Source organism: Saccopteryx leptura, chromosome 5 (genome assembly GCF_036850995.1).
Source record: "Saccopteryx leptura isolate mSacLep1 chromosome 5, mSacLep1_pri_phased_curated, whole genome shotgun sequence".
NCBI lineage: Eukaryota > Metazoa > Chordata > Mammalia > Chiroptera > Emballonuridae > Saccopteryx > Saccopteryx leptura.
Genome location: NC_089507.1, coordinates 177,930,693 through 177,945,829, shown reverse-complemented (window position 1 = coordinate 177,945,829; position 15,137 = coordinate 177,930,693). Strand labels below are relative to the sequence as shown.

The 15,137-nt window shown below is 53.2% G+C and overlaps 1 protein-coding gene and 1 long non-coding RNA gene across 4 annotated transcripts in view; one reads left to right on the top strand and one right to left on the bottom strand.

Moving 5' to 3' along the window:
• Positions 1 to 307: 307 nt before the first annotated feature.
• Positions 308 to 15,137, bottom strand: part of RALGAPA2 (Ral GTPase activating protein catalytic subunit alpha 2) — a 379,248-nt gene continuing 364,418 nt past the window's right edge. For 2 of the 3 annotated variants that reach the window (XM_066386988.1, XM_066386990.1), the window contains one exon: positions 308 to 3,691. In XM_066386988.1, coding sequence (XP_066243085.1) covers positions 3,672 to 3,691 — 20 coding nt within the window. In that variant the 3' untranslated portion in view covers positions 308 to 3,671. Of the gene's footprint in view, positions 3,692 to 7,652; positions 7,693 to 15,137 lie in introns of all 3 variants that reach the window. The other variant, XM_066386989.1, reaches the window with a different exon arrangement.
• Positions 14,935 to 15,137, top strand: part of LOC136406813 (uncharacterized) — a 29,085-nt gene continuing 28,882 nt past the window's right edge. Inside the window, exon 1 of the long non-coding RNA XR_010751712.1 lies at positions 14,935 to 15,131. This is a non-coding gene — a long non-coding RNA (uncharacterized lncRNA). The remainder of the gene's footprint in view (positions 15,132 to 15,137) is intronic.

Genomic DNA, 15,137 nt, shown 5'->3' with positions numbered 1-15,137 from the left:
CCAGGAGGGGCGGCCCCACTGTTCAATTCTGAAGAGGAGCAGCACTTAAATCCCTGAGGCCCATGATGCTTAGGCTCAGGTACTCCTGAGAGTGATCTCAGCACACCATGCTATGAACTCAGAGGTCAATTTTTTATGATCAGATTTGCAAATTTCACTGGATAGGTGAATAATAGTTAGGCTTTGGTTTAAAAGGGTGTTGAACAACTTCATCTGGTAAAAACGCAAATCATGTTTTGTAAGATAGCGGGATAAACTTTATTTTCCTATAAACTATAGTGAAAACAAAACAAGAACGTAAGGCATGTAAGTGCAGTGTTTCTACTTTATTAAATCATCACAGTAAATCAGAGCTGAGGAGAAAGAGGGTGAACAAGAGACTGTTGGGTGGCGGTCCCCCGAGGAGCCGCGCGCCTTCCTGAGCAGTGTGGAACAGCTGCCCGCGGGGCCCGACCAACACACGCCTGCAAAGGTGACTTATACCAGGCGTGAACCCGGATGGGAAGCATTAGGAAAATTAAATAAGAGCACAACCAAAATCAAATGACACACTATAACTTAATTTACCATATTTATCAATTTTTTTCCTTATTTAAATGTACTAAATATTGTAGGCCTGAAAACATTCACTTAATGTGTATGTCATACAGAGATACTGAGTGCAAGTAAAAGATGGCTGTTTATGTTGAATTTCCCTTCGGACGTGGACATGCCCCTTCAGTAGACACACAGGGAGCTTGGTGACATGGAAGACATCACAGTAAGTTTTCAAGGACCCCTCAAACCTCCAGATGATACATAGATCAGTAAATGAAGCCCAGGTGATCGCACCTGAGGAAGGTCAGGAAGATGTGATTTGTGCTGTCTATGGACCCACGTGACCTGTTTGTGAGGCTCGGGACAGATCAGTCAGCCCCTCATACAAAGTGAGGGCTAAACCCCACCCCCTCCCCGTGGACCTTAGGAACTGCTGTCTTAATTACATGAAGACATTGTGACAGTCACTTACCCAAGCTAAATGTCCTCACTTTTGTCTTCTTAAGGTTTTACCATTTTTAAAGAAGTCATCATTTTGAGGCATTATTATTATTGTTTTTAAGTACAACAACTTACTCAGTGAGAATACAGAACATCACTGTGCAGAGAAGTGAGGGAACCAGCCCAATCCTGCCTGCAAGCCAGCAAGTCCTATCCATTTTGGGCCAATTACGGCCACTTTTGTTTACAGATGGCTGACCTACTAATACGACTCAGGTGGATCTCACCCACATGAGTGACCCTCCTCAATTTTGCTGAAAGGCATTTATTACAAAAGTATAATATTTGCTTTTCTAAGTGAGAAAAAAAAAAAAGACTTGATCGTTTCAATTTTCCACCCCAAATAACAAAAACGATTCATGTCCACATGATTGCAAGCAGACCTGGCGGCCACCCCCCACCCCCCGCAAGCCTGCAGACCGGAGCTGGCTCTCAGACCACCCGGCTAGAACAAGCCCAGCTGCAGAGCTGCTGGTTGTAATCTGGGTCTCAGGTTGTTCGAGCCATTAGGGACGACAGCAAGGTCTAGTTATTCGCTATCGACAACTGAGTGTCCCTCTGCACGGTCAGGAGGACTGGACCCTGGAGGTAAAATGAATCACAAAGTAGAAGTCCAGGGGATTCAATAGGACTTCAAGTCCCAACACTTCAACTAAACCCGAGAATTCTGCACCAGGGGTTTCTAGAACCTGAAGATGAAATGTTCTCCGAGAAGCCCCTTCCCATCAGAGGACCTCCGTAGGACTGTGGAGCCCAGGAGTGTGAGGTGCCTTTCCTGGGAGGAACAAGGTCTGGGTACTTCGTAAATATGAAACAAGGCAACTCAACACCAGTCTCCAGTGAGTGATGGGGCCGCACCATGCCGCCAGCAAGCCCAAGTCATCGTTACAAAGCTGTGGGGGTGGGGTGGGGGTCAGATAAGACTCCTGACATTTGTGGACATGTGTGACCTTCAGTCACTTTTATATTGACATTCAGCCCCATGCGTGAACAAACTCGTTTACAGAAGAGCCCAAATGACTAGGGCTACATCTTCTACGGAACATTCCTCAACCTCTCACAGCCGTATCATGTTCAAGCTGCTTGTCTGGTGGGCCTGGGCCTCAAGCCTCACCTGCAACCCCTTTGAAGCAGCAAAACATGCTCTCTCCAGAATGAGAAGGTCCAACCTTCTGACAGGAAAAACTTTCTCAACCCTTTCTCAATTGTCCCAAAAAGGGAGTCCTTCTCCTGGGTCTGCCTGTTTCTCCTCAGAGGTCAGACATCAGCCAACCCAACATGCTGGCTGACAGAGAGAACTGACTGGTCAGTGAAAATGGCTGCTCAGACGCTCTGGGGGTGGGGGGCGCAAGCTCGGAAGGCTCAGGAAAGGTGACCAAAGCAGGCTGGGGAAACGCCTGTGGGTGCACAGCAGGGGGCAGAGAAGAGAGGAAAAGCACCCAGCAGGCCAACCTTGCTCCTGACCAGGCCTCAGCTAGCCCCCTCCGGTTCCGACCCACAGCTTACTCTGGTCTGGACCTGTGTGCTGTGGGACCGCTCACAGGATGACCACGGTGGGTGGAGGGGCCAAACTACAGACTGAACAGGCAGGCCTGGTAAGGAGCAGCGGTCTTCCCGTGGCTGATCTCGTCTCTGATGCCCACACCCCAGCACAGACGTTGGAAAGTGCTGGCAGAAGGTGGGACTTCCATTTCCTTAATAAGCTCATTTTGTGTCCCTCAGAGCCAAGTGAGTGAAAAGTATGACTAAATCCTTGCTCGGAATATGTTACCCTACAGCTCTGCGCGATGGGAATTCTCTCTCAGGCCCCTGCTGGGTCCTCTCTGGGCGGAGCTCTGGAGGCAGGCGGGCACTGCAGGTGCCAGTCCAGGGCTGGCGTGCACCTTGAGCGGAGCTGTGCTAAGCAGGGCCCTGGGGACATCTGACCCACAGAACTTCCACAGGGACACACCCAGCTTTTCTAGAACCCTCTGAGTGCTCTGTGGTGGAAGTGTCATTGTCACGACCTGCAATGCCTCCAACTGGTCAGAAAGCCCTCTCCCCAGTTAGTGGGCACCAGGTGGAAACACTCAGCAACGGAGGTAAAATTTCTCCTGGGCAAAAGGCTCCGGGGAAAGCCAGTTTCTATGATGATGAAATTTCTGAGTATATCATAAATTCTAACATAGGAACTAGCAGAATCAATGCAGAGGAAATCCCGCAAACCACCTGACAGTTGTCTGCCACTCTGTGTCTCACGCTTGGGTTTATCAATGAGAGGAAAGCTGGGGCACAGAAACCAGCCTGCGCCCCTCCTGAAGCTGGAGCCTGCTCCTGCTGTCTCTGCGCGGGCAGCCCCACCCACGCCCACTCCATAGCCAGCGCCTCTGTTTGTTGGTGACGTTATCTTTTCTTTTTCTGAAGCCCAAGGTTCATGAGGTTTCAGGGCAAGACAACACGGCCTAGTTTGAAAGCTCTGTCTGCAGCATTCGGTAGGGTTTGTCTTCAACCTCACAAGTCTGTTAACAGGAAGGCTCGTGTGGCACCAGCATAACAGCCATGTTTCCGGAGTCTCTGGATTTGGAGGTGACTGGGTGGGGCTGTGGGGGTCTCAACCGTCTCCTCCTTGCCAAGAGGTGCTGTGAGGTAGGCACTCAGGCTGGCGGCCAGGGCCCTGCAAAGAAAGCAGAGAGAGGCCAAGTTACGGCACTCGGTGAGGTCCCGTGGGCACAGATAAAGGCAGGGTCTGTGGCACCCGGTGAGGTCCCGTGGGCACAGATAAAGGCAGGGTCTGTGGCACCCGGTGAGGTCCCGTGGGCACGGATAAAGGCAGGGTCTGTGGCACTCGGTGAGGTCCCGTGGGCACGGATAAAGGCAGGGTCTGTGGCACCCGGTGAGGTCCCGTGGGCACGGATAAAGGCAGGGTCTGTGGCACCCGGTGAGGTCCCGTGGGCACGGATAAAGGCAGGGTCTGTGGCACCCGGTGAGGTCCCGTGGGCACAGATAAAGGCAAGGTCTGTGGCACCCGGTGAGGTCCCGTGGGCACAGATAAAGGCAGGGTCTGTGGCACCCGGTGAGGTCCCGTGGGCACGGATAAAGGCAGGGTCTGTGGCACCCGGTGAGGTCCCGTGGGCACGGATAAAGGCAGGGTCTGTGGCACCCGGTGAGGTCCCGTGGGCACGGATAAAGGCAGGGTCTGTGGCACCCGGTGAGGTCCCGTGGGCACGGATAAAGGCAGGGTCTGTGGCACTCGGTGAGGTCCCGTGGGCACGGATAAAGGCAGGGTCTGTGGCACCCGGTGAGGTCCCGTGGGCACGGATAAAGGCAGGGTCTGTGGCACCCGGTGAGGTCCCGTGGGCACGGATAAAGGCAGGGTCTGTGGCACCCGGTGAGGTCCCGTGGGCACGGATAAAGGCAGGGTCTGTGGCACCCGGTGAGGTCCCGTGGGCACGGATAAAGGCAGGGTCTGTGGCACCCGGTGAGGTCCCGTGGGCACGGATAAAGGCAGGGTCTGTGGCACCCGGTGAGGTCCCGTGGGCACGGATAAAGGCAGGGTCTGTGGCACCCGGTGAGGTCCCGTGGGCACGGATAAAGGCAGGGTCTGTGGCACCCGGTGAGGTCCCGTGGGCACGGATAAAGGCAGGGTCTGTGGCACCCGGTGAGGTCCCGTGGGCACGGATAAAGGCAGGGTCTGTGGCACCCAGTGAGGTCCCGTGGGCACAGATAAAGGCAGGGTCTGTGGCACTCGGGAGGAATGGAACCACATCCCCAGGACAGGGCCTGACAACCTCCCAGGGCTGTGAGTGCTGAATGTCTGCTGAGTGAACCAATGAACGTCTTCCTCCCAGTCTGCTCAGGGCTTCCTTGCAGCATAAAAGAAACTATGAATCTTTTTGAAATTAACTCAGCCTTACCGTCCAGTCCACAAGTGAAGGAGGACAAGGCATCTGATTACAGTCCAGGGAGGAGGAGCTGACGAAGCAGGGCTGTCCAGAGCCGTGAAAGGCAAGTACAGCCCCCCCCCCCCCAGTTCTGTGGCTCCCTGTAGGTGTTAGGATTTACATGTATTTCCATATTAATATTTTACAGGAGTTACAATCCATCATTCCTCAAAGGGTCCGAGTCAGGACTAAAGTGCTTGTCTGACCGAGTCCAGACGAGCTCACTGCTATCTAGCACCAGAGGGAGGAGAAGCGGGAGAGCCCGCCAGGCTGTGCCCCCCCCACCGCCCCAGGGCAGGGCGCATGCTCACAGGGGCCCAGGGCTGCCTGCTGCAACACGCAGCCGGTGTTGCAGTGTTGCCGTGTGGCGGCTGGTGCGTCGGGTCTCCCCGGGGCAGCGCAGCCAGTGAGGGGACCATTTCATCACCCTTCTCCCCGCACAGCCTATTTTTAAGCCCTGCCGTTACACCCCGGGCTTCCGGAACAAACCTCAAAAGCAGGCTTTCTATACTTCTGAGATGCTTCACTTCCAGGGGTTTGGCCTTTGAAATTTTTATTATTGGCATTTGAAATTAATTTACCTAAAGTTATCTTACTCATAGACAGCATCTTTTTTCATTTTCTGACCTCACCTTGCTGTTTCTAGGATGAGCCTCTGAAATCGATACTTGCAAACACGCGTGGGCCTGAGGGGACAGCCTCCCTGTGTGCCCCAAGACGCGTGCGACAGGCGTGCTCACGGGGCGTGCTCCCCCTCGGTCCCAGCGAGGTCCCAGCAGGAGGGCACGTCCTGGGCCTCTCTCTCCTATGTTCATCTTTAAAAACAGGCTGCTCTGACAAAGGCACCACAGCTACACTGTCAGCTAGGACAGTGATGGTACTGGTGACTGGCATCTCTATGTTCCCTTGTAGCCGGAGGTGGGCATTAGCATTTAACCCCAGGGGGGAACACATCTGATTTAATCCCAGATAGCATTTCATTTGAAAATACTGTCCCTTCAAATTGTCTAACATTTTACATTATCAACAAGGACCCCCACCTGCTATTGCAATTAGATCAATTGGGAGAGAGAAGAAAAAAAAGCAACTAAATGAAAGAGAAAGTGATGTCTAAAGATAGGGTATTAAGTAGAGGGAAACATTTAACCCTCCACACCTGTGCAGGCAGGCATAGGTGGAGAGTGACACCACCTCGGAAGAGCTGATTGCAGCTGCTGCCTGACAGCAGCCTCTACCTTGGACGGCAAAGGACAGGCTGCCCCCAGGCCACAGCCAGTGCCCCCTGCATTCCTCTAGTCTCCAACTTTCTGCGGGCACACCCTCAGCACCCTGCACCGCACGCACCCTGTGATGGACGGGGCGGCAGCTGTGGAACTAGCAGATGGTCCCCAAGGAAGGCAATTCTGTGCACTTGGCCTCTTCCTCCTGCGGGAACTAGGGGGTCTGTTCAAAGGACACTCAAGCCCCACTCACCACTTCTGTGTCAGAAGCAGGACACACATGGATATGGTGGTCCCAGCAAATCAAGGCTTTTGCATGAAGCCCCCAGTGTGGGAGGGGACTGCACTGCCCCGTTTGCCCGACCCAACACAAGCACCTGAGTCCCGTGGCTCATGTTACCCTTAGAACCTGATGTGAGCGAGCGCAGTGTGGAACGTTCTGGGCCTGGGCCAAAGCCCCGGCAGCTGGCTGGAGGGTCAGCTCGCCAGGGGAGCGGCTGCTCGTCCGGCCTGCGGGTGGAACGGCCCGTTCCTGGTGCAGGAGAGCGGTGTTCCAGATAAACCAAATAATCAGGACCAGGACACCCCACTTCCATATTTACTGAGACAGCAATTGTGGTCTGTGCCATGTGTTCCACTGCGGGTAATGCTGTTAATAAATGCCAGCTCGCTCCGCTCACTGATGTTCTCCGTACCATCATCGTCATTGTCATCATCATCATCATTATCATCTAGTCTCCCTTCCACCTGGCAGCCCACGAGTTGGTATATCCCAGGCCACCCCAGAAGCCTTTCAGCTGCACTGAATCCAGGGATGTGCCTGCTGTCTGTGCTCACAGGGAAGGGCCTGGACCCTCGACCACTGCAGAAAGCAAAGGCCCACAGTGAAGGTCGCACCTGCCGCGGCCAGCCTGCCCCCTGGGTCCTAAACCTCAAGATCCCCTGGTTCTCCACCCTCTGTGCTCCCCCAGCTTTTGTCTGCTCTTCCTACCCCAGCTGTCCCATTCAGCGGCCCCCTGAACAACCCGCCTTCCCGGGCGGAGGCCTTGGAGGCTGCCGTTAAGGCAAGCGGTCAAAGGCCGGCCCAGCACGTGCCGTGTCTTATCGGCCCATCTCAAGATCTTGCTCCTCCCAGCTCGGGCAACAAAAAAGGGGGCGGCTCCGGGTCCCCGGGCTCCCCAGGCTCCCAACACAATAGGGTGGGCAACAAAGACATTTTGCAGGGTGGCAGGTGTTGGTGCTGGATTCCGCACGGAGTGCAGGAGCAGAAGAAAGGCGAGGCTGGCTTCCCCGGCAGCACAGACATGCAGGGGCAGGCGCGCGGCCCTGGGGAGGGGGCGTGGGAGCGGTGGGGAGGCGGGGGCCCATTTCAGCGGGGGGGGGGGTTAGTCAGGGCAGGAGGCCTGTTAGTGGATTTACACACCATCCCCAAGAGCAGGGTGGCTGAGCAGATGCACTGAAGTGTCAGTCTTACCTTGCTCAAATATTGCAATGAGACCTTTACGTATTTTAATCTGAAGGAAAAGAACATAAAATCAAATGATCGGGCACAGCACACTCGTAGCCCAACTTGATAATGAACACAGTGCTAACAACACATGTATTCCCGGGCTGCCTGGTGTGGTCACTGTCTTATAGATCATTAGGAACCGAAATTCACTTAACGTTCGGCTTGGCAGGACAGAATTCTAGCTGTTGCCACATTTATACACGTGAAACGAAGGGTATTAGCATTCCTAGGGTGTACAGAGCAGATGCTACTGCAGGCCCTGCAGACCCTGAGCAGCACTCACCACTGCATCCTCTGACCCGCTGCCCATCCTCCTGGTTTGCTCTAAAATATAGTCAAAGGTAAGAGTTTTTTAAGACAAGTATTTGGAATTCAATGGAAGACTTAAAAAAAAAAGTTGATACTCTCTAAGTGTGCGAGTTTACATGTCTCTAAATTTCATTTTCTGTTTCTGAGTAGTGTGCAGCATGTAAACTCTGCATGGGTGTCACCTGTGATGTGACAGTCCCCGGGGGCAGCACGGGGCATGCTGTGCAGAGGGTGGCTCGGGAAGGGGACTGCGCAGCTCGCCCTCACTCACGGAGCAGCGGGGTCCGAGCTGTCACGCCTGCCCAGAGCGAGGGCCTGAGCTCCCCTGCTGTGCGACGGGTTTTCTCAGTCACCCCATCCTGTTTCTATGTGGGATTCCCTCAGCAAATGCAGCCTCCTTCTGCATCCACCATTGCTCCTCACCCCAAACCCCCAAGTGCTCCCGAATTCAGCCTCTCTGGACCATCATCAACTCCAGACAAAGGACATTTATCAGTGACACACTGTTGTCTGCACGGCTACATTTGTCACCTGGCCTGTCTGCTGACCTCGCCTGCCCAGGCTGGTGCAGTGACCAGGCCGGTCTCGGAGACGGTGCTCCTGAATGCCTCTCTGATGACCACTGACACTTTAAGGTGGGCTCGTCTGAACAATGTTGGACCTTTATGAGAAGGTATTTCCTCATCTACTGATGGACATTTGCTGCCCCCGCCAAAACGTCCTTTGGGCTAAGGAACTGCAGGACAATAACTGGTCATGGGTGATCCAGTGGCATTCTCTGTCTTACTCCATTTCCAGCCACTGTGACCTGCTCCTCTCACCACACTGATTGTGCTCTAGGGGCACAGGAAGTTCTTGGAGGTGTTAATTGCTGGTAACAGACTCGAGCTCTTCCCGGGCCCTCCAGATAATGTGATTGTTTAGCTTTCCTATTTCACCCGCACAACGCACAGCGCTGTGGACTCACTTCCTCTCACAAAGACACACATGGAGCCCCTCTGAGTGTATCTTCCTCGAGTTGAGGCGGTTCAGCTTTACGAGGCACCATGCCATGGACCCTCTCCAGTGCGAGCAGAGGGTCTCAGGAAGGGGTTCTTTGCTCTTTCTCCCCTGCAGCCCCTCGGCCCTGGGTATGCTGGGTGTAGAGGCGCCCGATTGGTAGAAACCGAGAAAACAGATGGCGCAGCGAACAATGGAGGCTTGTTTGTAATTGCTGATGAGAACTGGTTTGCGTCTCTCCCCAGCATGTCCCCAGATGCAGCCTGGTGTGGCGTGCTGGACCAAACAGAACGTCTCAATAACTGCCAATCCATGGGCAAGTTAAGGAGATGCAAAGACAGAGACAGTTGGGGGCTGCCTTAATTATTCCATGGGGCTCAAATGTCACTTGCCCTTGACACACAAGCAGTGCTACCACAGAGCGGGGCCGGGACTCGGGGCCTAGGATTGGCTGTCAGCTTCCTGATGCATCCCTCGAGGTGAGTGCAAGGTACCAACTGAGGGGAGCAGGGCTGGAAGGCACCAGGCACAGTTACTTCGTCCTCCCAGCCCTGGGTAGCTGTATGTCCTGGGCTGCTCCAGGCTCTGGGTACAAACGAAGCCCTGTCTCTGGGGCTTCAGTGGAGGAGTTACTGCAAGTGTGCGTTTTAAGGAGGCAATGTCCTGCAGGGAGGCAAAAATACCTTACTCCTTATGTGCATAAAGCCCAGAAATAAGTACAACAAATACATATAGTATTTCTGTGGTGTTTTGGGGAAAGGGGGACAAATTAGGCAATAAAAATATCTCAGAAGCCTCCACGGTGGGGCAGTAATGAAAAAAAGGATCTAGAGACCCTGGTTTACGGGGTTAACATGTGTCTTAAATGCAAAGTTTTTCTTACGCATTAGTGGTGCTAGCCCAGCTTGCATCTAAGAGCAGCTGAGCGAGACCCCTCTGGGGAGAGCCCTTCCAATGTAACTCAGGTGCCAGCGGGCCACTCAGGGGCTCAGACGCAGAGCAGAGTCCAGAGAATCCAAAGTCATTTTTAGAGAAAGATGTCTTGCTTCTTTGGGCTGTGTGACTGCTCTGATACTTAGGATATCAAGAAGGATTAAAAAAGAAACCCAAAAAACAAGTACAGGAAACAACCGTGGCGGGAGACTTTCTGTGTTCCGTGCAGCTCTACCTCGTGGAGGCTTTTCAAGAGTGGCGGTCTCTCTGTGGCATGTTTTCCTGGCTGCACTCACTCGGTTAGCAAAAGGGCAAGGATTTGAACCAGGCTTCTCATCTCGGACGAAAGGCTGCCATCCAGGACTCCACCTGGGGTGACTCGGCAGGGTCCGACAGGAAAAGCGGTTCTCGTTACTGAACAGTCAGGGTGAAAAATGATTAACTGGTTCAAGGTAATTAGGGAAGGGGATGATTTTGAGAGCTGGCCTGAATGAGGGAAGGAGACAGCGGACCAGGGTTCCAGCTTTAGGCAAGTGCTAAATATCTCGCAGCAGGAAGGTGGACAGAGCGGGAGAGCAGAGTGCTGTCTGGGCTGTTTAGACCCCTTGGAATGGCTCTGAGGACGGGAACAGGTGCAGCCGTGGACAGGGTAAGCCTACACACTCAACACTGGCAACCCAAGATCAGTGGGAATTAGCCAGTCTAATTAACATTTCCAATGGCTCAAGGATAGCTTCCAGTATTTCCAGCCCAGCATCAGTGGCTGTGCCCGTGCCCTGGCCCTGGCCCTGGGCTAGGCTTCCTCTTTTTGTTGGACTTGCCCATCAACTTTGGTTTGAAGCAGAAAGCTAGGGCAGCTGGACCAAGAGGCGGGCGGGGAGGGTGCGTTCTGCGCCCGCATGTGCACAAGCCCCTGGGCATTTAGGGGCCAAGAGCGCAGGCAGAACATTCGTGACTTTTCCTGACATTCTTCGCTTCCTCTCCCACAACTACAAAGTTCTCTTATAGATATATGACTAAGATTAAGTAAATTATAAACTTAAAATTAATATCTTGGTGTCAACTTCCTTGATAGGCCCTCCTGGCGAGGGAGCCTTGCAAACCGCCTCACTATCTCACAGGACATGGACATCACGATTTCAGTCCCATCTAGCCGGTGGTGGCTGTTCATTTTACCAGATTTAATTCACATGTCAAAATGGAAAAATACAACAGAAATGTTTATAGCAGCAATATTCATAATAGCTAAAAAATACAAACAATCCACAAGTCCATCAACTGATGAGTGGACCACCAAAATGTGGTCTTCCCTTACAACAGACTGCCATTTGGCAATAAAAAGAGGTGATACTGATACAGGCTATCACACGGAGGAACCTTGAGAACATGCTAAGCGAAGGAAGCCAGTGACCAAAGACCACACACTGTATGATCCCATCATGTGAAGTGTCTAGTCGAGTCATAGAGACAGATAGCAGACAGGTTGCTTAGGGCTGGGGATGGGGTAGGGGAAATGAGAAGTGATGGCTACTAGGTTTGTGTTTATTCTTTTTATTTATTTATTTTTTATATATATATTTTTTTGTATTTTTCTGAAGCTGGAAATGGGGAGAGAGTCAGACAGACTCCAGCATGTGCCCGACAGGGATCCACCCGGCACGCCCACCAGGGGTGATGCTCTGCCCACCAGGGGGCAATGCCCTGCCCCTCTGGGGCGTCACTCTGCCGTGACCAGAGCCACTCTAGCGCCTGGGGCAGAGGCCAAGGAGCCATCCCCAGCGCCCGGGCCATCTTTGCTCCAATGGAGCCTTGGCTGTGGGAGGGGAAGAGAGAGACAGAGAGGAAGGGGGGGGGGTGGAGAAGCAAACGGGCGCTTCTCCTATGTGCCCTGGCCGGGAATCGAACCCAGGTCCCCCCGCACGCCAGGCCGACGCTCTACCGCTGAGCCAACCGGCCAGGGCCTGTGTTTGTTCTTTAGGAGGGATAACAGTGTTCTAAACTTAGATAGTGGTGACAGTGGCCCAACCTTGTGAATACACTAAAATCTGAACTGAATACTTTAAATGGATGAATTATATAGTATGTGAATTATATCCCAATAATGCTATTTTAAAAAGGGAACAGTAAAACAGTAGTAGGCTGGGAAGCTACTGCTACTACTTTCCCAAAAGTGACACAACAGACGTGGCTCTGAGTTCCAGGGGAAAATACCCCCCCCCCCCCACGACACCCAGGAGGCATGGGGACAGGCTGGCTGTGATGTTTACCAGCCGCCACCAGAACGCTCCCTCGTGCCACATGACAAACCTAACCATTGTCAAAGCAAAGAAAATGGGGCCACCTCTCAGGTGACAGGACTCTTACCTTCAAGGTCACCTCTCAGGTTTAAGCGAACCTGACTTCACCTGTATTGTAAAAACTCAGGGGTGGTCTTGGGCGACGAGGTGGAATTAGAGTGTGATTTTCCCCAGGACACAATGGGATGTCGTGTGCAGTGCAGGGGTGTATTTAAAATTCCTAATAACCAATAGCTCAAGAAAATGTAGCAGTTAAGTGTAGTGACCCGTGGGAGAACAAGTTCCAGGTGTCTGTCTGAGGAAACAGTAAAGAAGTGATGGAACTGTCTGGCAGTGTCACCAATAAAAGCCATTCTGTTGTCTTCAAACATTCAGAAAGTTATTTTGGTCCACAATTAAGACATTTTCTACATGTGACTCCTTCCTCTGGTGCTCTAGTAGCATTCTAAAATAGGATATACTTTGGTTAACTTTCAGAGTTCTGTTATCTGTGCCAAAGTGGGTGTACAGTTGCCATGTATCCTATAAAGCAGTACTCTTTTTTTTTTTTTTTGTATTTTTCTGAAGCTGGAAACGGGGAGGCAGTCAGACAGACTCCCGCATGCGCCCGACCGGGATCCACCCGGCACGCTCACCAGGGGGCGATGCTCTGCTCATCCGGGGCGTTGCTCTGTTGCAACCAGAGCCATTCTAGCACCTGAGGCAGAGGCCACAGAGCCATCCTCAGCGCCCGGGCCAACTTTTGCTCCAATGGAGCCTCGGTTGCGGGAGGGGAAGAGAGAGACAGAGGAAGGAGAGGGGGAGGGATGGAGAAGCAGATGGGCGCTTCTCCTGTGTGCCCTGGCCGGGAATCGAACCCGGGACTCCTGCATGCCAGGCCAACGCTCTACCACTGAGCCAACCAGCCAGGGCCTAAAGCAGTACTTTTTGCCTCTGGGAGGAACATTTTGCCTTTGCCACAAAAGAGGGGTTCATCTCCTCCACATTGTCCATTTCTGTGGTGTGTACCTCACAAGTGGGGGTCCTTTCAGAGTGGGGCACAGTGAGTCTTGTTTGGAGGCAGAGACTTAAGCACTTGATCCCTGGCTTTGATATGACCAGTCACTGGACAATGGAACTAAACAACCCCCCAAAACAAAAAACTCTCTTCAGTCAAAACTGCCGGAGAGATAAACAAAGAGATAAATCTTGCTCTACTGAGGGCAGATTGTGGGGACAGTGAGCAGTAAAGTTGCAAATCTCCACACATATGAAACAAGCTATTACTGTTCACAGACTGTTCTAGAGACCATTTTTGTAAGAGTGAAACAGCAACAAGAAACCTCCCTCTCACATCCTGACTCTTCAGGATAGCTGCGAGTCCCACAGAGTCTCTTCAAACAATGTGCAGTGTGCCAGAGACCCATTACCACGACTCTTCACGCCAGCTCACTGGTTCAAGACCACCAAGTTCTGGTCTGAGTCTGCAGGGCCTTCAGGGTGGGTGACATGTCAGTGCAGGCCAACCTCTGTCCTCCATTTCACCTTCTTCCTCCCACCACGCAACTCCCCCTACAAAGAGCCAGTGTCACCGTGCTCCCTTAACTGTGTCATCCAGGCCAGGGGCTGCCTTCTGTGGCACTGGGGTCAGGGGCGTCCCTGGACCTCTCTAGTGGCCCCACAGACAATGTTCAGGGAGAACATCTCTGGAATTGCCACATGTTCATTCGCCAGTCAACATGCCCGCCGAGTGCCGCGGGTAGGACTACACGGGGGATGGCTTACGCCCTAACTGGTCTTCCTCCCACAGAAGCCAGGGTGGTCTTTCCATGTCACTCCACTGCTTCCCACCCTCTGCAGCTGGCACCTCACTCGAGTAACAGCAAAAGTTCCCTTTGGCCCACAGGGCCGCTCTGAGTCTCCTCATCCTCGTCATTCCCTTGCTTGCTCTGTCCTAACCACACGGGGCCCCTTCACTGCTCCTGGAAAGCTCCTGCCTCGGGGCCTTTGCATTCACTGTTGTCTCTGCCTGGAATGCTCTCCCTTCACCTCTTTCCTGTCTTTTCACAGAGGTGCCCTTCTCAGGCAGGCCTCCCTGAACCGTTATTTACAGTGTGCCCACCCCAGTGTTCTGCTTCCCAGTCGCGCTCCTGGCCCTCCTCTGCTCTGCTGCTTCTTAGCGCCCTATAGTCCAAATATCTATGGGATGGCTGTCTGAAGGCCCCGACTCCTGCGGGGTTTATGTGACGATCTGAGGAGTGGAGCTGCACTCCCCATCTACGTAAGCTGTAGCAAAGGGACGTGTGTGTCCTAGGACCCAGATTGGACCTGAGTTTTCATATCTAAACGTGGCTTCTCGCAGTCATCAGCTTTGGGTAACTGAGTGAAGAACAGTCAGCCTATGGCCTTGGGGTTCCACGTCTGGCTTCTTCCTTTCTGCTCCGCAGTGGTCTTTTGCTGGGGGACTCTTGCCCCTGATGACCTTGATGATCTTGGGTTGGCTGACATGCCCCTGGTCAGGAGCCTGGCCGCAGGGAGCACACGCCGAGATGTCACAGAGGGCCCTGGCCATAACAGGAGCCGGGCTGTTTCTCTAGCAACGCCCCAGAGCCCTCGGGATGTAACTAGGGAGCAGAGTTTCCCTGACTACCATGCACGGCTCACGCTGGCTGCACAGTCTGCCCAGACATACTTCAGCAGCCACTGCTAGGCGGCCTGCTCCTCCCGGTTCTGCCTGAGGGTTGGGCTAGGGAGCAGAACCTTGCAGAGAGTACTGGAAGACCTGCAGCGGCTTTCTTGACCATCAGGCAACCCCACAGGCCAGTCGATCTGGCTGGTGAGAGAGAGATGCTGGCTGACAGCGTCAACCCTATTCCTACTGCGGGTAACGGCTGAGCGCTGTGGGAAGCAGCCTGGCTGTGGGCAGGTAGGT